General features: G+C 39.6%; 2 protein-coding genes across 2 annotated transcripts; one reads left to right on the top strand and one right to left on the bottom strand.

Annotated features, from left to right (window-relative positions):
• Positions 1 to 2,730: 2,730 nt before the first annotated feature.
• LOC134539523 (uncharacterized) lies at positions 2,731 to 5,739 on the bottom strand. Its single transcript, XM_063381613.1, has 3 exons — positions 5,556 to 5,739; positions 3,199 to 3,406; positions 2,731 to 3,118 (listed from the first exon to the last, which is right to left on the bottom strand). The coding sequence occupies exons 1-3, from the start codon at positions 5,724 to 5,726 to the stop codon at positions 2,829 to 2,831; spliced, it is 669 nt and encodes a 222-aa protein (XP_063237683.1). The 5' UTR covers positions 5,727 to 5,739; the 3' UTR covers positions 2,731 to 2,828.
• On the top strand, positions 5,725 to 22,463 carry LOC134539267 (cysteine-rich, acidic integral membrane protein-like). The gene is made up of 3 exons (XM_063381091.1): positions 5,725 to 5,748; positions 18,392 to 21,816; positions 22,358 to 22,463. Exons 1-3 carry the CDS (start codon positions 5,725 to 5,727, stop codon positions 22,461 to 22,463), a joined length of 3,555 nt encoding a protein of 1,184 aa, XP_063237161.1.

Below are 22,463 nucleotides of genomic sequence, written 5' to 3'. Positions count from 1 at the left end.
GCTGGAGTAGAGTGCTGGAGTAGAGTGCTGGAGTAGAGTGCTGGAGTAGAGTGCTGGAGTAGAGTGCTGGAGCAGAGTGCTGGAGCAGAGTGCTGGAGCAGAGTGCTGGAGTAGAGTGCTGGAGTAGAGTGGCGCAGCTGGCGAGGGCGTCTGGCACGCCCACTGGTGGGAGTCCCAGTTCTTCCAGCACACACAGCTCTCACTGATCCGTGACTGGCTAGCGGCTCAAGTGCCCTCTTCCTATTGGTGCTTTCAGTAGTCACATTCTGCACCTAAGTGCTGGGAAACAAAAGGATTTTTGTGACATCTTCTTAATGAAGGCATGTGAATGAATAGTGGGCGGTAGTTATTTTGGAGAATTGTAGGCTATTATTTGTCTAGTTAGTAACTTTTATAATTATTTTTTAAATTATAGTTTTGTGGTGGTAAGATCTTGTTATTGTGACTTGTTGGTTTGTATTTCAGAATCACTGTCTTGTGAGGTCCTTGTCCTCACGACAACACGTCTGGCTTGTCTACCAAACTTGTAGACTCAACCTCACACAACATGATGTGTCCAGTAGTTTCAAAATCTAGTTCGTATAATTGGAGTTGCTGGCCTTCCGTGTCTTATTGGACATGCAACACGCAGTAAGGTCGACTGGACTCGCCTTCGACGCTCTTCAGCCCAAGCAATGGGCGTGAGTCGGTGATCCTTATGGACTGACTTCCATAGATATTCCCTTCATAATATGGGAATATAAATACGAAAAAAACATTAGGCAAAAAATTAATATTTACATAAAATGAATTTAGTAATTGACTGAAGGAAGTTGTATCGTTGTAGGTGTCCTATGGACATGATTCAAAATTTATTTTAAAAATTAATATTTAAAAGTTTAAGGCAAAGTGTATGTAATCAAAAGTTTTATATAAAACAAGGGCCCCAGTTCTTCTCTGGGCTCTTCATCTTCACTTCTTCACGGCAGGAAGGTGGACACTCGCCACAGAGCTGTGAGTGGGCCGAGCCAGTGACTTGTTGAAGGAGTTTCCATCATGTCTTAAAAGTTTATCAAGGCATCAAATTGAATATTTTGACGTATTTAAAATTAAAAGTTATGTGTGGTGTCTTACAGAACAAGAAAGACATTATTGCTTAAAAGTGAAAAATTATGACTAAGATCCTATCTGGGGCTTAGAACAAAGGTAAAATGTTGCAGCAAACACTTCCTGTAGTTTTTATTTCATATCTACCAGTGAAACCAGCAAATGTGTTCGAGTTTTTTTCAGTTGTTTGAGCAAAGCATCATTTAACGCCCTTTGGGCTCGTGAAAAAGATGGTGTGAATTGTAAGAGTTGGTAACACCAGTGAACCTTCTCAAAAAAAAAGGGGGGTGGTTGTCTATAAAGTCGGTTTACGGACAATAATTTTACGTGATAACGTCATAAGAAAGCATTGATGAAAAATTGCATACTTTTTAATTTTCAAATATTATTTACAGTTTTGCAAATTTAATTTAAATAATTTGTTTGAACATAATCACGAACAATTAGTTATAGAAATAAACTGAAATCAAGTAATGTCAATAAATTGTTAATTTGAAATGATGAAATTGGACAAAATAATTTAAAAAAATTTAATTCCTGCTTTTAAAAAGCCCTCCTTAACCTGTTTGATATTATAGAAGACTAGCTGCAGTACCCAGCATTGCCCGGGTTGAACACAGGGTGAAGGGGGACTGTATAGAGATCAGATGTAGTTAGTAATTGTCTTCTTAATTTGAATGTCAAGAGTGCAAAATAATTTATATCACTTTCAGATCCCGACAGACGTTGTTTTGCCAATTTATAGTTATTTACCTGGTCTGTATGTAATCTAGACTCTATAAAGCCATATAGAAAAAAAACTGAGAAATAAGGAATTACTAATATTGAAAAGATTCCATTATCTATCTAATGCTCGGCATGCATTGCAATGCCTCATTCAGTTTTGTTTTGTAATATGTTTGAAGTAGTTACATATATACAAATAATCTATCCATGTCTCTTAATATATATTTAACTCTATCTACATCTATAGTCCTATATATCTATGTATCTCTCTATCTGTATTTATCTCTTTATATCTACATGTATACCTCACACTATCTCTATGTATTCTATATGAGGGTACTGATTGCTTCGTTGTTAATATCACACGGGTGTTTTTACTTGTATGGGAAAATTAAGAATGGTAAGGCATCTAGTGCGTGGCAACAATGTTAATAGGCAATAGGAAATAAACTTCTAGCGCCTGCGGCATTGTCTACACACACTTCGTACGTGTACTGCATGTTGTATCTAACCCCCTCCAACGCATTTGATTCTAAATTGGACTTTTGGTAAGGATCCCTAATGTTATTGATAATATAATATAACCTATAGCCTTCCTCGATAAATGTACTATCCAACACTGAAAGAATTTTTCAAATCGGACCAGTGGTTCTTGAGATTAGTGCGTTCAAACAAACAAACAAACAACCAAACAAACTCTTCAGCTTTATAATATTAGTATAGATTTTCTCGCACGGCGATTGGCCGGTTCTTTGCGCGCTCGTCTCAGGCGGAACGTGACATGAGTCATGCCTTTTTCGTGCGTGCAGCCGGCCTTCATCGATTTATAAGACGTTATCACGTCAATAAACACTCGCTGTGCAGGTTCTGTAGCGGGTGCAGGAGGCATGAAGGTGCGGGGCCAATGAAACCACGTGGTAGGGAGGGCTCGGAGAGCAGTTTATTGCGCAGGCGGCAGGGACATAAATACAGGCGCTCAGAGGGTCAGGGGGTGAGTGGACAGAGGGGTAGCGGTGTCAGGGGGCGTGGCCGCGGTAGGCCAGGTCCAGCGCGCGCGCCGCCGCGTAGCTGTCCCAGCCTCCGTGCGCCGCCATCTGCGGCTGCTGCGCCGCATCTGCCGCGATCTTGCGGCACAGCTGGAAGATGGCCAGCGCCACCGAGATCACAAACGAGAAGAAGGACAGCTGCAGCGCGTTCCACGCCTTCAGCCCCAGCACGCCGATGAAGAGCGGGATGAGGGTAATGGCCTTGAGCAGCACGAACACCAGGATGGGCGTGATGATCTTCCTGAGCTTGCTGCGGCGACCTGCGACACAGTCCCCCGGCTAGTGCTCGCTCCGGGGCCTGCAGCCATGGCCCTGGCTCGAGGATACCAGCTCGACTCACCCTCCTGCTGGCCGAGGCGCAGGCTCAGGTCCAGCTGGTTGTCCGCCAGGCCGCGCGCGGACAGCCGCAGCGAGCTGTCCCCCGGCAGGGACAGCAGCAGGTCGTGTGACTGCAGGAAGCCCTGCACTCGGTCCAGCAGGTCCCGGCCGCCGCGGGGCGCGGGGGGCTCCTGGCGCGAGGTGGGCACCAGCGCCACGTCCTCCGACACCTGCGCCCGCCACGCTCACCTCCACGCTCCGGCTACCAGCACCACGCTCACCTCCACGCTCCGGCAACCAGCACCACGATACAACAACAACCCTTCAGCAACCACGCTCCAGCAACCACCATCCAGCAACAACTCTCCAGAAACCACGCTTCTCTCAACAACCACCATCCAGCAACCACGCTCCAGCAACCATCATCCAACAACCACGCTCCAGCATCCAGCAACCACGCTCCCCCCAACAACCACCATCCAGCAACCACGCTCACCACCAACAACCACCATCCAGCAACCACGCTCCGGCAACCAAACTCCATCAATCACGCTCCAGCAACCACGGCTCTTTGCACTCGCTTTTCTAGAATATTTTTGTATTCTTGTAATTTTTTATTGAAGCCATTATTAATAGAACTCATGTTTCGTTATAATTAGCATTCGTCATGTCATGTATTTAAAAGTATTTTTATATACTTAAATAAAAATTATTATTCACATGGAGTTTTCGTCTTTGCCTCAAAATTTAAGTTTTTTTTTTCCCTTTTTTAAATAAATTAATAAAAGTATTAGTTTCCGTTATACCAAAACATTTAAACACACTGAGTCCAAATAATTTTCTATCGTGGCGTCTAAGCTGTCTCTTAATGTTAAATTCTGATGCCACGCATTGTAAAAGTTGTAACTTATTCAGAACAGAATTTATGGTCGATGTTTCAATAAGGTGATTTTCATAAAAATATCACTGATAATTAATGTTTAAAGCAACTGTATTCTGGGCTATTTGCTGCACATGATTGTCCCTGTCAGTATTAGAAGCAATACTTCATATATGTCGCATGAGCAAGACATGACCTTCCGCACCACGCCAATGCTAGCTTTGATAATATCAGCGATATCTTTGCCACCACGAAAATTTTATTTTCAAGCCATTATTTTTGTAACAATCATGTGTTGCAGATAAACAGCTCTAACTGTTCGAGAGTTAAATAAAGAGTTATTAAGATATCAAGACTCATGTTGCACAGACCACAATATACGTTTTCACTATAATATATTTCACTAGAATATGGCTTTCTTAATTATTGCAGAAACTAATATATTTTAACTATCAAAAATCTGTATAGTTTTCATATATTTTGTAACAAAATAAATTTTGTCTTTGTAATGAAAACATTTGTTATATAAAGGTTATTACACAGGTTTTTTTTAATTTGTGTAGAATGAGATTCTTTGTACCACAGTTACATTAATAGTATCAATTATATATTTTTAAATGATGTCAACATTACTCAGAGGATCTAACATACACCTTTGGTTTCAACTAAATATTTATGCAAACCAATGCGGAATAAAATGTTAGAAGAAAACCTTTTAGAATGGCCTGACCATTTGACTAGTGTAAATGTTTGTAATTCGTCTAATATATTATAATTTAAAATTAGTATTTCTCAACACACTAATGAAAATATGCCGCAAGATTGATATCAACGAAGATAGAATCTTAATTCAAATATTTATTGACTCTAAAACTAGATTGTGTACATGACATTTCGTGTTGAAAAGAATAAATAATAAATTAGTTTCAGAGAAAAACAAACTACTTATATAGCATAACTACCGTTTGTATACAATACGTACAATTTTCTTTATGTCACTTGGTTATACACACTGAGGGAAATGTTGCGTTCTTTCAACGAGACTTCAATTATCGTTGCCCGTTTCTTCAACTGTGTGATCTATTTTAAAGAAATTTTTTTTTCTGTTCAGACTAAATAAAATGATTTCATAAACGCGGAAATTTGTATGCTCTAATTTATTTAAGATTAACGCAATTAAATTTATGGATTTTAAAATTATTTTAAAAAACATATTTTTGTTAGTCCATATAGAAACTCTCATTGTTCTAGGAAGCGGATAATTCCAGTTTATTATGGAAAACCCACACTAACATTTTAGCTTATTACAAATTTTGTCTAAGCAATGTAAAAAAATTATTATTATTTCATAATCATAGCAGATAAATATATTTATTTATTTTTTGTTTGAATTATAACAGGATGGCATTAATTGCCTTGGCCACAACATGTTTGGCTGAGTGTTTGAGCGTGGTGTGCGAAGGACTGTGTATAAGTGAGACGGTGAGAGGCAGACCCACCTGGTAGGAGTCCTCCTGTAGAGCCAGCTGCAAGCACGCGGCGCCGCTCTTGTCCCTGAGGCAGTCCTTGCTGAGCTGCCTCGCCGCGTCGTCCGCCACGTCTCCGGGCGCCGGCAGCGCGGAGCACAGCGCCAGCAGCAGCGGCAGCAGCAGACACGGCAGGGTCGGCATGGCGAGGCAGTGCAGGAGTGAGGCGAGCACTCGCTGGCAGCGACTCTTATACCGCGCCCCCTCCCCCGCCGGCCTGATGTGGCCCGCGACCCGGGCGCCGGCCGACTGCCAATGAGAGCGCTCCGCTGTCAAGGTCGCGCCGCTACGTGACGTGTGCGCTCCAGACACTAGGCGCGTGCGACTGCTGGCCTCCCGGGCACTGCCTACCTCCCAGGCGCCCGAGCGGCATTTGCCGTGTAGCGCTTACTGGCTTGGGGGAGGGCACCCGGTAGCGTGAACACGGTCCCTGTTGAAGCCGTGGCTGTGTCAGCGTGGAAGAGTTGTGCGATAACAAATGTAAAACGTTCTGCGAATGTAACCGAGTAGTATAGGATAGCCGGTCCCGCGTCAGGCACCAGGCGGCGGTGCCAGGTGCTGAACCACCATCTTGGATTGTGACATCACGGTGGCAATCTTGGACTCAAAATTCCTCAAAAATGACTGGGCCCCCATCTATTGCCGACCTCCCAGGCGCCGGAGTTGCTTTGTGTGGCGTTTACAGCTGCTGCGAGTAACTTACGAGATTCATGGAAGGGAACCCGTACTGTTAAAGGTTTGTTTTAAAAAAAACACTGTTCCTGTTATAGCCGTGGAAGTGTCAGCGTGGAATTGGAAGAAATTATGGGTAAATATTATCAAGGCATGGACGAACACAGTAGACTGACCACGACGTGGCAGTTGTAACAAGAACAGAAAATAGAGTCAAAACCAACTGTGGAGAACACAGTGACTCGCATAGAGCTCATCGATAATACTAAAAAGGTAATCTGGCAACACCACGACAACACAAAGAAGCACAACCGAACCCATTGAGTGACTAAACAGACATTCTGAACACCACAACGACGATAACAAGACAAAACGGTGGAGACATTTCGGGAACTGAGATCTGTTCACGTCATCAGTAGTCCGGTCAATTTAGACATCCGAGGGTACAAAAATTCGCACCCAGCTGAAAATTGGTAGGATTGTTCAAAACACCATGATAAATGAAATATAAAAAGTTCTCATCGATCCGTCACCTAGAAAAAAATTACTCGGGGTCAAAGGTCACAAAAACGGATTTTTCGCGATTTTCAGCAAAATGGTTTTACCATTAAATTATCCCAGACAAAAATTGTAGATCAGATAATTATCTATAAACATTGCTCAAATACTTTTTTCCTAAGAGCCACCGTTTAAGAGATATAACGATTCAAAAAGTTAAAGGAGGAATCGAGAATTTGAGAAACAAAATAAGTCCACATTTTGGCGAAAATGAGTTACCAACAATAACAGTTTGCTGGAGGGTAGTTGTACATGCTAGCAAATAACCGCTTAAGTCCACGCAATCATTGCATAGATATAGCCTTCTCTAGTTGCTATGTATTTGAGAAACAACATAAGTCCAGGACTTATGTTGTTTCTCAAATACCCCACTCAAACACCACAAAGCACCAATTTGCTTTATTCCCTATAGCCATAGATTAGGTGTGTTAAGAAAGTAGCTGAAGCAGAAAAATGTGTGCATTTGCGTCGGGCTAAGAAATTTTCAGCTAAAATAAAGGAAGTCAGCGAGATAATCAAAGCTGATAAATCGGGTGATTTGGGAGCCATTTGCATAGATTTCATGCAGAATTTACAGTTGCCTTGCATACCAGTCCAGGAGGTGTTTTACCTTAGACAGTTAACCAACAGTGTTTTCTGCATACATAATCTCAAAGATGGCAATGCAACTTTCTTTGTGTACCATGAGGGAATTGGAACAAAGGGGCCTAATGAGGTATGTTCATTTGTTTTGGAGTTCTTGGATACGTCATTGAAGGGAGTCAAAGAGTTGTACATATTTTCTGATGGGTGTTGCGCACAAAATAAGAACCATACATTCATCAGTATGTTGTCTGCTTTGACTTCTGTTAAACGTTTTAGACATATCGAACATTACTTCCCAATAACAGGACACTCTTTCCTGCCCTGCGATAGGGATTTCCCAGTACAAGAGAAAAATCAAGAAGTACGACAGAGTGTACACCATCAAGGAGTATGTTCAGATAATTGTAACTTCATCCTGCAAGAGATCCTTCACTGCTGTAACAGCAGATTCCATCAGCATTCTCGACTTCAAGCAATGGTGGCCCAAGTATTTTAAGAGGAATGTGCTGTCACAAGAGTCCTATGGAATATCTGTGCCTAGAGACCAGAAAACTAGATTCAAACCAAGTCAGTTCATGCACTTCAGTTATGCAAGTAACAATGCTGGACTTGTGGCACGACCATTCATTGATTCCCTTGTCAAGCACCATTTTAGGGTTCTACATTGCACACTTGCGGACCTTGTTCTTCCAAAAAAACATGGTGTATCCTGCAGGTTGCATCCCTATCAACCAGAACAAAATAGATGACTTCCGCAAGTTGCAAAACTACTTGCCACACACAGAAGATTGCCAGTCATTCTATAATTAATTATTCTTGTGGCCAACATGTGTAACAGAAGAAACGCAAAACCAGCCGGATGATTAATCACATCAATGTAGACTTTACCGCACATCATCAGCAAATAGTGCATTTTGAAGAGGGACATGTGCATACTTATATCAAAAAGTGATCTCTCATTGTTAAAGTTGGTGTAAGCCGCACATATAAAGGTAGATCTAAAAACCTACATCGTATAGACTTTCTCATATAAGCAAGATTAGTGCATTAGGGACTGGATGCATATATATTCATATAATTATTGGTATTTTTTTATGTTCTAAGTAAAATTATGGTATTACTTTGTGTACGCAAATAAATATTATGTTTTTTGGAATATTATGACTACCTTAAAGCAGAAATAGCACATTTCAGAACAATATATTTTGAGTTTATGTAGGAAATTGAGAAACAACATAAGTCCAGCATTTTTAAATATAGTTTTTGGGGGTGTTGTAAATACAATGTCTTTGTTTTTTACATTAAACAGAAGTAAATTAACGTTGTAATGTATCCATAGTATCACATTTACATATTTTGCCACATGCCATTGACTATTACATTTTATTCACTTTCTGTAAATTCTGTTGTTTGTGACTTACGTTGTTTCTCAAATACTTGATATTGTTGTTAATCGTCATAATATGCACACGTTTCCACGCCACCTTTCAGTTAGTTTACTAAGCGCGTTTTTTTTTTTTTAATGTGGTTTCCCCGGTAGGCCTACTCCACGGATCTGTTGTAATTCTGTTTAATTTTAAACTATTGAATAATTAAAGATATTGGCAAGGGTTGAAAATGATCAAAGCTGTGTTAATTTAAAAAAAATAGGGAAAATTATTTATCTGATTCATAATTCTCTAATACTCCTGCTTCCTCTTCTCCTTGTTCTTCTTGTACTTCTTCTTGTTATTCTTCTTCATCCTGGGTGCAAGTATATTGCCCCAATAATGACACATCGCATTTCTCCTCGTTAGTATCAAATAAATCCTCAATTGTTGGTGATTCAACATTGGAGCACGACCGGTCTTGAAATTTGTACCTGCTGCAGAACAAAACAGTCCAACTTTTTAACAACTACATTTACACTACAATGAGGGACAGGGTTTCTTTCTACCCGACATTCTTATATTTATATTATTTTATATGTGTTAGTTACACTGACCGATAGAATAATTATTTTACTTGTATTACAGCTTCTGTGATGTATATAGGCCTACGTGGTGTACTTATACATATTATGATTACAACTCTTTCAATTTTTTGAATCGTTATATCTCAAAAACAGTGGCTCTTAGGAAAAACGGTATTTGGACATTTTTTATAGATAATTATCTGATCTACAATTTTTGTCTGGGATAATTTTATGATAAAACTTACCGTTCTGCTGAAAATTGTAAAAAATTCGTTTTTGTGACCTTTGACCCCGAGTATTATTTTTCCAGGTGTCGGATCTATGATGACTTTTTAGATTTCATTTATAATGGTGTTTTGAACAATCCTACCAATTTTCAGCTGGGTCCGAATTTTTGTAACTTCACTCCTATTTTTTCGTCTAATTTGACCGGACTACAGGGACATATAGTCTGATGAGGTTTGAGGTTTCGCTATGGCATTCAGTGTAACCAGCAAAGATGTGTGTGTGTGTGTGTATATATATATATATAATGAAGTGAAAATCGTGAGGTCACTCTGGCTTTCAATTGCTTAGCTCAGAAATGCACAGCTAAACAAAAGCAAGTGCTAGAATTTTTTTGTATAGCTTCAAATAAATTTCTAGGAATAATCATACAATTATACAGTGTATATAGTTAAAAATAACTTAAAATCATCCAGGAATAATGAAATAAACCCCGATGTAAATACTAATATTTTACTCTCTAGAAGGGATCATTTTAACTTAAGTAATTATGACTACGCTTGCACAAATTCAATCTCTAAATTCTCTCTCCACAGGATTTGCTGATTAATTTCAAAGATTTTGCATCGATACAATTTATAAATATTATTTTCAGAGAGGCATGTAGCCTTTAAGAATTGAGTTTGTATGTTTATTAAAGTAACTATAAATAATCTAAAATATAATTGTTTGTTTGACAGCGTTTAGAAACATTTTCCTGTAATCTTGAAAATGTGTTATGAGTTATACTAACCGGTCCGGCACCAGGTTTCAGACTGCGGTGGTAGTGCCGATGAACACCACCTAGGATTGTAACGTCACAGATACCATCTTGGATGTCCTACCTTAACCTTTTAAATGACTTTGTCCTTGAAAATTTGCCAAAATTTGTCAAAACCGGAAAAATTTCCAGTTTTTAAAGAAAAAATTCCGCCAAAAAATCTAAAAATAAAAATTTCTCTATTTTAACGGGAAAATTCCCTGTTTTAAAAAATATCTGGTTTAAGTCCTCAAAAGTGTCAAAGGCTTGAAAATTCCCAAATTAATTTTAATTCCCCGGCGACAAGGCGCTCTAAGCCGCCGAGATCATGACCTAGACCATTAAGATGTCACGTCCGCCATTTTTAATTATGACGTAACCATTGCAATCATCGTTACGACCACCGTCGTGAATATCCATAATTTTTATGCTAGAAAATAGGGAAACAATTTAAAATTTATAAAAAATTAATAAAAATTAAATTAAATTATATTATGACGTCTTGAAAATCCGTAATTATTATCAAAAAATTTTTTAAAAAAATTAAATATTAATGAACAAAATCTTAATAATATACTATTTATAAAACGCAGTTACGTCATGGAGCTCGGAGTCCTCAGTTCAAGCCCGGTGAAGGCAGAAATAATAAATATTAGTTTAAAAAACTAAAAAAACACACTTTATATAGAAAACCAAACTAAAAAATAGAAAATAAATTTTATTAAATTTGAATTAAGAATAGTGTAATTTTTTTTTAATAAATATAAATGAACTATAGTGTATAGGCCTATAAGAAAAAAAATATTTTATTTAAAAAAAGCGTGGGGTAGGCTACATGTTGTCAATAGTTATGAATATTTTATTGACATAGATGAGTAGAAAGATTATCATTTCGATAATATCTTAAAAAGCACCCCACGTTTTTTTTTAAATAAAATAAAAAATTTTCTTATATACACTATTATTCATTTATATTTATTAAAAAAATTTACACTATTCTTAATTCAAATTTAATAAAATTTATTTTCTATTTTTTAGTTTGTTTTCCTATATAAAGTGTGTTTTTTTTTAGTTTTTTAAAATAATTTTTATTTTCTACTTTTTAGTTTGGCTTATTTGAAAAGGCGTGTTTTTTAATTTTTTTTAAACTTTTATTTGTTCTAATCTGATATTAATTCCGTGATAACTATAAGTAACTGTAATTATTTTCCAAATTATTAATGTGTACAGCTGTATTGATAGTCAAATCTCGGTTTTAGAAGCCATTCAAAGATTTTAACGTTATCAATATATACAGTGAGACTTAATGATATAAGGTTATTGACGAACAAGTGATATCGACCAGTCTTACTACGTGTTACTTCGTAATCGAATGATTTCATGTAATGCTTCTCTGTTACATGGTGTTTTACATGTTAGCTTTGAGCAATCAAGTTCTTCAATTCGAATTCCGTCCAAAGCTCTTCCACGACTTAGTGCTACATAGGCTTGTCCAGCTGCAATTCCTCGCATGAGTCTTGAAGTTCGTTTTAAGGATAGTTGTCTTCTTTTCTCTAATGTCCTGTTTTTCTGTGTTTTATTAAAAAATATTTTCTATGATGTTCCCACGAGCAATGGACAACTAAACGGTCCCCCCCCCCCCCCCCCCAGAGGTCCGAATAGGAGGGTAAGGCACTTATACAACAGGGTGTGGCCCGCTTCCCTGAGGTTGACGCTAACGACATGACATTTTTAGTCACCCTCTTGCCATTCATCCATCGGCACATTTCTCACCAATATTGGATTGGGTGAATATTCAAGTAAGACTATAGTACTCTACAAGAGAAAATTTCATCGTCCACCATAAATGGCCGTTATGGTGCAATTTTCTTATTGCTGGTTACTGAGCACCAAAAATCTACTCTCCTATATAAATATGAGCAACGGACTAACATAGACACGGCGATTTGTTCCAGTCCGATTCCACTGTAAGTTTCATTTGCATGCAGTTGTACCCATCTACACTGGAGTATTCTAAGAAATGTTTTAAAATTTCTATTTTCTTTTTGTCTTCTTTGATTAGGAAACGTTCACATTCTTTGTTGAAATCTTTAATCCACTGGTAAGCTTTTGAGATTCTACCTGTAAATTTCTCAATCAAAAAATCTTTTGCAATTTTCCCTAAATTTTGAGTTTCAGATATAGTTTATTTTTCTTCTAGAAATTTTTCTAACAGTTTTTCCAATTTTTTATTTGATCCACTAGGTATAGATTCCGCACTTTTAGTTTTTTCCTCAATTTCTTCCAGGTAAAAATCCTTAAACTGTAAATTTTGCTCTATATGCAAATATGTTTTTGATATATCATCTGTCAAACAGGTTGGTGTTCGAGTGAAATTTCAAAAATCTGCTAATCAGGTGTAGCTATTGAGGTTATGCATATGGTGTTTTATTTCCCATCTGCTGTTGGTTTCACAGCAAAATTAAACCTCAATTTTTCCATGTATCGTGAAATATTTGCATAAAATGTTGTTTTATAATAATGTTTCACTCTTTGATATATCATCTGTCAAACTTATCCATATTTTCGGTGTTTGATGTCTTTTATTTAATGATTTACTGACCTTTGCATAGTTTGAAGTATTTGTAACTGCTTGGTGTAGATTTGTAGGTTGGTGTTCGAGTGGAATTTCAAAAATCTGCTTATCAGGTGTAGCTATTTAGGTTATGCATATTATGGTGTTTTATTTCCCATCTGCTGTTGGTTTCACAGCAAATTCAAACTTCATTTTTTCCATGTTTCGTGCAATATTTGCATAAAATGTTGTTTTATAATAATGTTTCACTCTTGGTTAATTGGTAAAATGAAACAAAGACGTAATTGTGTTTCTCTATTTAACGAAAGAAACAACATTTAAATCCCTTATTTCAGGTTTTTTTCTTCATATTTTACAAACATAGATAATATTCTCTTCAAGAAAGTATATTGTTCACAATAATCATAACCCACTCTCACTTTTCATTTAATTAAATGTCACAATATTTAGTAGGCTTTGTTTATATCGCGCCAAAGACAAACTGAAAGAAAAGAGTTCGCACATGAACGAAATTGTTTTCTTTACAAATAAGTCTTTGCTTCATTTTACCAATTATATAAATTGACAAAAATCTTATTTTGCAAATTGATTAATGGAATAATCTTATCAAATTATTGTATTGTCATCGGTCCTCGATAAATCTACAAAGTTTGAATGAAATCTGGCTTTTTAAAGTGGGTCAAAATCGCACCCAAAGGAGTCGGTTAAAAACATACAAACAAACATACAAACAAACAAACAAACATACAGGTGAAGCTAATATAAAGCGTGTAAAAATGGTGACCCATCCTTCCTCCACGGAAGCCACCGGCAGACTGACTTCCCACCACTAATGAGAAGGTGTGTGTATATATATATATATATATATATATATATATATATATATATATATATAGCTATGATGACATCATGTACGCCATCTTGTTTTGTTTGCTAGAGTCTACTGCCGAAATAATGTTTTCGTCTGCTAGAGTGTGCTGCTGCCATATTATTTTCATATACATCCGATATAGAACATTAATTATTTATTGCCAGAGCACCCACCATCTTGACCCTTGACCGCATTCTTGGAAATCTTTAATTATTTACCTAGAAATTCAGAGAAAACTCTAAAAATCGTCAAAAACTAACTCATTAAAATACCACTTCTTTCGATCGATTCCCATCCTGGGTTCGATACTTGATCGATTCAAAATATTTATTTTAGACAAAAAATATTAATTAGTCAATTACGTTCAAATCCTAAAAAGCAGCTTAAGTTCCTCATCTACCAGTCTCCAGTAAGCAGATGTGCCCGCCATCTTGGAGTTTTGTATTTACTGACTTAAAATTTCGAAAAAAATTATAAAAAATCACTTATTAAAATAATGATATATTCAATTGATATCCATCCTTGGTTCTATTCTTGAAAAGTGATAAGAGTAACTATAACTTAAATTAGTATTAAATTTGGTTTCACATTACCTTTTGTGGAGTTTATTAATTATTCTCTCTACGAAAAAGACTCTAAACAAGATACCTATCCGACGAAATTAATATATCGTCACTGTTCCTACCATGGAAGTATAATTTTTCTATTCATGGAATACCTTCCAACCAGTTCATGTGCAATGCTCTACGTATAGGCCAAGTATCTTCGCACCACTAGAACAGGTCATGTACAAAGTCAGACGTATAGGCAAGACGTCTACGAACCACAAGACTTTATTCTTCGTCGATAGCTAATATAACATATTTCAAGCAGTCAAGACAAAGTCTTCCTACTGTCAGCAGATGTTCATGCATTATTAATGCTATACTTCTTTTTTATATATTGCAACAAACTTACTCTGATAATTATAGTTAACAAAATCATGAAAAATAGTTTACATAACTTTTAGTACCGTAACCAAAAAAATATTTTACAGCACAATGAATGTAAATTTTATAACACCTTTATGTATGTATGTATGTGTAAATATAATTAATTCTAATACACAAATATAATGTTTTATTACATAAATTAAAATAATTGGTGAATTGTAGTTGGGAATAGGTTTGTTTCTTAATTTGTCAGTTAAGCTAAATTATATTCAGATCTATCAGAATTCCTCTTTAAAAATAGGAAAGAGTTCTGAGGGTCGTTTTTATCAATCTTATGTAAATAATGATATTTCGCTTTTCTTGTAAGTCAATTGCGGAATATTTCATCAATATCAGATTCAAACTGTAGATTTTTTTTTAACTAAGCAAACAAACATTCACTCTTTTTTATATTTTTGTACGTACATACGTATATTATCACACTCTATATAACGTGAAAAGAGCTTAGAAATCTGAAGGGAAAAAAGCCCCAAAGCACTATTTTATTTTTGTTTGATATGAAAATAACGTCTCATTACGAATTGATTTAGTACGCATGAACACACAACCCCAGGTTCAGAAGTCCTTTGACACAGTTTTAAGTGTGCTACCGATTTAAATTGTCTGAAATTATATTAATAAAACACGTGAGAAATATTCTGATGAATTTGACAATATAATTTTTTTCGTTATTCCAAGTGATGATTTCTGAATTGTAGACACTTGGTAAATATGAGCCCATCATAATTGCAAAGCTATCTATATCTGTTTATTTATGTTGCATCAAGTCTCTAGAATGCGTAGTTTACAGTTATCTGTGTTTCAACATTTTGATGCATTTCTGTTTTCTTTCCATTTGAATGTTCGTTGTTATTTATTTAGTCACCAAGAGTAACGCAGGTCATATCCTAGTCGAATTTTTATTTGAAGTCGCCTTAACTAACTTATGATAAATAATATAATCACATTGTTATTGGAAAAACTGTTACCGGGATAATAACACAGCTTGTTCGCCCAAGTAGGCGCACAGAGTTTCTTTACAGATTTTCTACCGAAGTGAGACGTTACAGTACAGACTGTAAAAAGTGTAATTACTATGCAGACTGTCAACCAAATGGGGCAGTACTTACCGATTAGGAGCAGTAAAAACCTTTAAGTATGTATACAGTATAATTACTGACGTTTAATATTTACCTGCAGTCTTGGTAAGTGATAATTCACTCGTTGAACTTTGTGTAATACAATTGTTACGAAATTACTCTTTGAAATGCAGAAAAATTAAGTAACAATATGTTATTCCGATGTATTTTTACATTTTTTAATATATTTAATAAGACTGTAAGGAACTTGTTTTTGGAACGTTAATATCATCGTCTCTATTTCAGGAAATGCCATGTCCAGAGAAGTGTCTTTCGTATTACGACTGACTGCTTGCCTGGTAAAATTATGAAGTACTAGCTGCCCGACCCGGCTTCGCACGGCTATACTAATGGGAAAAAATTAAGCCACATCTCCCATTTACAGTAATGGCAAATAAAAAAAATTCAGTGAAAATTTATTACAATGCTGTAAAATGTACCGGAGGGAAAATGAATAGCACCGATGGTTTCCCGACTCGTGCACGCAACGTACAACTGATGTACCCGTACTTCGCTACGGCAGTCTACAGGCAGATCACTCTTGCGCCGCTCATTATACATGCCCCTCCTTGTGGGTACGCCACTGCCGCACGATGCCCGTTGCCATGGAGACGCAGAAGGCATTAACAATGCAAAATCCTGTTCTCATGCAGACAAAGTACCCACTGTTTCCTGGTTTTAACCACCCATGGGATCTACTTTTCTGAAAATGTCATCCTGCGTAACATAAGGAACATTACTGTGAAGTTTCAAGTCTGTAAAATATATAAACTTGAAAAAAAGGCAATAAAAAACAAATTAAACACAGAGAGAGAGAGGAAACAAAACAATAGTTTAGGTGATAGTTAAAGTGATAAAAAGTATTTAAATACTAATTAACCTCTTATGAGGTACTGATTGCTTCGTTGTTAATATCACACGGGTGTTTTTTACTTGTATGGGAAAATTAAGAATGATAAGGCATCTAGTGCATGGCAACAATGTTAATAGGCAATAGGAAATAAACTTCTAGCGCCTGCGGCATTGTCAACACACACTTCGTACGTGTACTGCATGTTGTATCTAACCCCCTCCAACGCATTTGATTCTTAATTGGACTTTTAGTAAGGATCCCTAATATTATTTATAATATAATATAGCCTATAGCCTTCCTCGATAAATTTACTATCCAACACTGAAAGAATTTTTCAAATCGGACCAGTGGTTCCTGAGATTAGCGCGTTCAAACAAACAAACAAACAAACTCTTAAGCTTTATAATATTAGTATAGATTACTATCCATTTTGAAGCTGATGCCTAGTAATATAATAACACTAAATAATATTACTTGAAACATTTTCTTTGCCAAGTAAACTTTCATTATTAATTGGTGCTCTATTTCGCTGGACATATCTAGTTATAATTGTCAAGTAAATGTGTTGCTGAATTATATTAGCATAAGTCAAGTTATTGTCTAGAAAACATTTTGTATTTGTGTATATTTTAGTGTCGGTGTATTATTCAGTGTATTATTATGTATGTGGTTCTTGTATGATGTTATGGGTCAAATTTAATTGTTATTTTGAGTAAAATAGAACAAGTCCTTTTAAAGTACATAAACTTTTGTTAATTAAATAATAAATTTAGTACACAGTGAAATATTGTCTGCAAATTTTTGCAAAGAAACTACAGTCATTACTGGGAAAATATATAACTACCATTTACAAAGTCAAACCTTATGAAAAATAATAATTGCGGGACTCAATCATAGTGTCTGAAATCCAACTTTATAGTATTCTGTGAATGCCTTCTAAACCAACAAAATAGGTCGAAGCAAAACAGATTAAATATAATAATTTTGAATAAAAAAATTTTCCTCATTTTTGTATTGTGTATTAATCTTATGAAATTATTTGTAATTATATTAATTAATTATGTATTTTAGTTCTATGTGACCAGGGTTATGTATGTTTTGTTCATATTTCATTTTAAATAATTATTTTCTTGCAATCTCGGTGATTTCATTTTTTTATTGAACATATTGTATCGATTTGAGTTGCAAAGGGCACCCAGCAGAAGTATTGCTTACCACAAACTGATTACTTTTCTGTTAACAAAATAATAATGAAAAGCTATTCTTGTTAAATGTTTTATAGATAATCTAACAGTAACCAACTTTTATACTGATTGGTGCCCAAGTATATGTTAATATTCTACTAGTATAGTTATGTAAACGTGAAATCTTGGACCTGTTGAACTAAGAGAGTAAACATAAATATATTTTTTTTGGAATAACTATAATTTCTAGTATATAAAACTAAAAATTGTTATCGATAAATACAGTGTTATCCTAGGATTAGCACATATTTTAAAATAATATATTTATTAATTTGGTAGTTAATGAAGTTTGTAAAATGTAAACTATAATAATTTGGCTGTCGCAAAGATGTATTCCGCCCCTGAGACTCTTGTCTGGCCTAGAGCTCCCGAGGCGACTCCGCGGGTTCCTGCTACTACACGGGGTCATGCAACTCCACGGGTTCCTGCTACTACACGGGGTCATGCAACTCCACGGGTTCCTGCTACTACACGGGGTCATGCAACTCCACGGGTTCCTGCTACTACACGGGGTCATGCAACTCCACGGGTTCCTGCTACTACACGGGGTCATGCAACTCCACGGGTTCCTGCTACTACACGGGGTCATGCAACTCCACGGGTTCCTGCTACTACACGGGGTCATGCAACTCCACGGGTTCCTGCTACTACACGGGGTCATGCAACTCCACGGGTTCCTGCTACTACACGGGGTCATGCAACTCCACGGGTTCCTGCTACTACACGGGGTCATGCAACTCCACGGGTTCCTGCTACTACACGGGGTCATGCAACTCCACGGGTTCCTGCTACTACACGGGGTCATGCAACTCCACGGGTTCCTGCTACTACACGGGGTCATGCAACTCCACGGGTTCCTGCTACTACACGGGGTCATGCAACTCCACGGGTTCCTGCTACTACACGGGGTCATGCAACTCCACGGGTTCCTGCTACTACACGGGGTCATGCAACTCCACGGGTTCCTGCTACTACACGGGGTCATGCAACTCCACGGGTTCCTGCTACTACACGGGGTCATGCAACTCCACGGGTTCCTGCTACTACACGGGGTCATGCAACTCCACGGGTTTCTGCTACTACACGGGGTCATGCAACTCCACGGGTTCCTGCTACTACACGGGGTCATGCAACTCCACGGGTTCCTGCTACTACACGGGGTCATGCAACTCCACGGGTTCCTGCTACTACACGGGGTCATGCAACTCCACGGGTTCCTGCTACTACACGGGGTCATGCAACTCCACGGGTTCCTGCTACTACACGGGGTCATGCAACTCCACGGGTTCCTGCTACTACACGGGGTCATGCAACTCCACGGGTTCCTGCTACTCCACGAGGTCATGCAACTCCGCGGGTTTCTGCTACTACACGGGGTCATGCAACTCCACGGGTTCCTGCTACTACACGGGGTCATGCAACTCCACGGGTTCCTGCTACTCCACGAGGTCATGCAACTCCGCGGGTTTCTGCTACTACACGGGGTCATGCAACTCCACGGGTTCCTGCTACTACACGGGGTCATGCAACTCCACGGGTTCCTGCTACTCCACGAGGTCATGCAACTCCGCGGGTTTCTGCTACTACACGGGGTCATGCAACTCCACGGGTTCCTGCTACTACACGGGGTCATGCAACTCCGCGGGTTCCTGCTACTACACGGGGTCATGCAACTCCACGGGTTTCTGCTACTCCACGAGGTCATGCAACTCCACGGGTTCCTGCTACTACACGGGGTCATGCAACTCCGCGGGTTCCTGCTACTCCACGAGGTCATGCAACTCCACGGGTTCCTGCTACTACACGGGGTCATGCAACTCCACGGGTTCCTGCTACTACACGAGGTCATGCAACTCCGCGGGTTCCTGCTACTACACGGGGTCATGCAACTCCACGGGTTCCTGCTACTACACGAGGTCATGCAACTCCACGGGTTCCTGCTACTCCACGAGGTCATGCAACTCCACGGGTTCCTGCTACTCCACGAGGTCATGCAACTCCACGGGTTCCTGCTACTACACGAGGTCATGCAACTCCGCGGGTTCCTGCTACTCCACGAGGTCATGCAACTCCACGGGTTCCTGCTACTCCACGAGGTCATGCAACTCCACGGGTTCCTGCTACTCCACGAGGTCATGCAACTCCACGGGTTCCTGCTACTACACGGGGTCATGCAACTCCACGGGTTCCTGCTACTATACGGGGTCATGCAACTCCGCGGGTTCCTGCTACTACACGGGGTCATGCAACTCCACGGGTTCCTGCTACTACACGAGGTCATGCAACTCCGCGGGTTCCTGCTACTCCACGAGGTCATGCAACTCCACGGGTTCCTGCTACTACACGAGGTCATGCAACTCCACGGGTTCCTGCTACTACACGAGGTCATGCAACTCCACGGGTTTCTGCTACTACACGAGGTCATGCAACTCCACGGGTTCCTGCTACTACACGAGGTCATGCAACTCCACGGGTTCCTGCTACTACACGAGGTCATGCAACTCCACGGGTTCCTGCTACTACACGAGGTCATGCAACTCCACGGGTTCCTGCTACTACACGAGGTCATGCAACTCCACGGGTTCCTGCTACTACACGAGGTCATGCAACTCCACGGGTTCCTGCTACTACACGAGGTCATGCAACTCCACGGGTTTCTGCTACTACACGAGGTCATGCAACTCCACGGGTTCCTGCTACTACACGAGGTCATGCAACTCCACGGGTTCCTGCTACTACACGAGGTCATGCAACTCCACGGGTTCCTGCTACTACACGAGGTCATGCAACTCCACGGGTTCCTGCTACTACACGAGGTCATGCAACTCCACGGGTTCCTGCTACTCCACGAGGTCATGCAACTCCACGGGTTCCTGCTACTACACGAGGTCATGCAACTCCACGGGTTCCTGCTACTCCACGAGGTCATGCAACTCCACGGGTTCCTGCTACTACACGAGGTCATGCAACTCCACGGGTTCCTGCTACTCCACGAGGTCATGCAACTCCGCGGGTTCCTGCTACTACACGGGGTCATGCAACTCCACGGGTTTCTGCTACTCCACGAGATCATGCAACTCCACGGGTTCCTGCTACTACACGGGGTCATGCAACTCCACGGGTTCCTGCTACTCCACGAGGTCATGCAACTCCACGGGTTCCTGCTACTACACGGGGTCATGCAACTCCGCGGGTTCCTGCTACTACACGGGGTCATGCAACTCCACGGGTTCCTGCTACTACACGGGGTCATGCAACTCCACGGGTTCCTGCTACTACACGAGGTCATGCAACTCCACGGGTTCCTGCTACTCCACGAGGTCATGCAACTCCACGGGTTCCTGCTACTACACGGGGTCATGCAACTCCGCGGGTTCCTGCTACTACACGGGGTCATGCAACTCCACGGGTTTCTGCTACTCCACGAGGTCATGCAACTCCACGGGTTCCTGCTACTACACGGGGTCATGCAACTCCACGGGTTCCTGCTACTACACGAGGTCATGCAACTCCACGGGTTCCTGCTACTCCACGAGGTCATGCAACTCCACGGGTTCCTGCTACTACACGGGGTCATGCAACTCCGCGGGTTTCTGCTACTCCACGAGGTCATGCAACTCCACGGGTTCCTGCTACTACACGGGGTCATGCAACTCCGCGGGTTCCTGCTACTACACGGGGTCATGCAACTCCACGGGTTCCTGCTACTACACGAGGTCATGCAACTCCGCGGGTTCCTGCTACTCCACGAGGTCATGCAACTCCACGGGTTCCTGCTACTACACGGGGTCATGCAACTCCACAGGTCAGCTCTCCGGACATTCGCACATGGACTCCTCGTGTTCAACTGCCTCACATTTCACCCTCGACGCCTCTAGAGCAGTGGTTTCCGAACTTTTACACCTGGCAACCCACCTGTCCTCATAGGGATACCTCCACGGTCCATCGGTCCATGGTGGAGTAAAAAACATTATTTGTATCGTATTCCTTCCTTATGCATATAAGTATAATTTACCATTAAATATTGCTTTGTTATTAAGATACCTATTGAATATTGATAAACAATTTGGGTTCTGATTTGAAAATGGTTGACAAAATATAAACATTTTTGTAACGAAACAGTTATTTATTTAACAATAGATGTGTGTTTGTACACAATTCTATTTGTTTGGAATTTTCTTATCTTTTCTGATGGTTTATTCGATGGTTTCTGCTAGTTTTAGGATGGAGTCGCGACCCATCGTTTGGGAACCGCTGCTCTAAAGAATTGAAACCCCAGCAGGTATGAGATGCAGTGTGTGCAGTGTAAGAGATGGGGTGGGCCATCAGGGCTGATGCTAGGACCTGCGGGAGTCCGAGGCAGTTGCAGGACCAGCCGCTGGGCGGGCCGTCTTGTCGCGTGAAGAGAGAGGAGATCGTGTCGAGGGAGAAGTGA

The sequence above is a fragment of the Bacillus rossius genome, chromosome 15 (genome assembly GCF_032445375.1).
Source record: "Bacillus rossius redtenbacheri isolate Brsri chromosome 15, Brsri_v3, whole genome shotgun sequence".
NCBI lineage: Eukaryota > Metazoa > Arthropoda > Insecta > Phasmatodea > Bacillidae > Bacillus > Bacillus rossius.
Note: the sequence above shows the minus strand (reverse complement) of the source record. Positions and strands in the feature narration are given on the sequence as shown.

Coding starts and splice junctions, on each gene's coding strand:
- LOC134539267 (XM_063381091.1), top strand. CDS start 5,725: ATGGCGAGGCAGTGCAGGAGTGAG. Junction 5,749..18,391: donor CGAGGCAGTGCAGGAGTGAG/GCGAGCACTCGC, acceptor TGTCTGGCCTAG/AGCTCCCGAGGCGACTCCGC. Junction 21,817..22,357: donor GGTTCCTGCTACTACACGGG/GTCATGCAACTC, acceptor GTGGGCCATCAG/GGCTGATGCTAGGACCTGCG.
- LOC134539523 (XM_063381613.1), bottom strand. CDS start 5,726: ATGCCGACCCTGCCGTGTCTGCTGCTGCCGCTGCTGCTGGCGCTGTGC. Junction 3,407..5,555: donor TACAGGAGGACTCCTACCAG/GTGGGTCTGCCT, acceptor TGGCGGGCGCAG/GTGTCGGAGGACGTGGCGCT. Junction 3,119..3,198: donor GCGCCTCGGCCAGCAGGAGG/GTGAGTCGAGCT, acceptor ACTGTGTCGCAG/GTCGCCGCAGCAAGCTCAGG.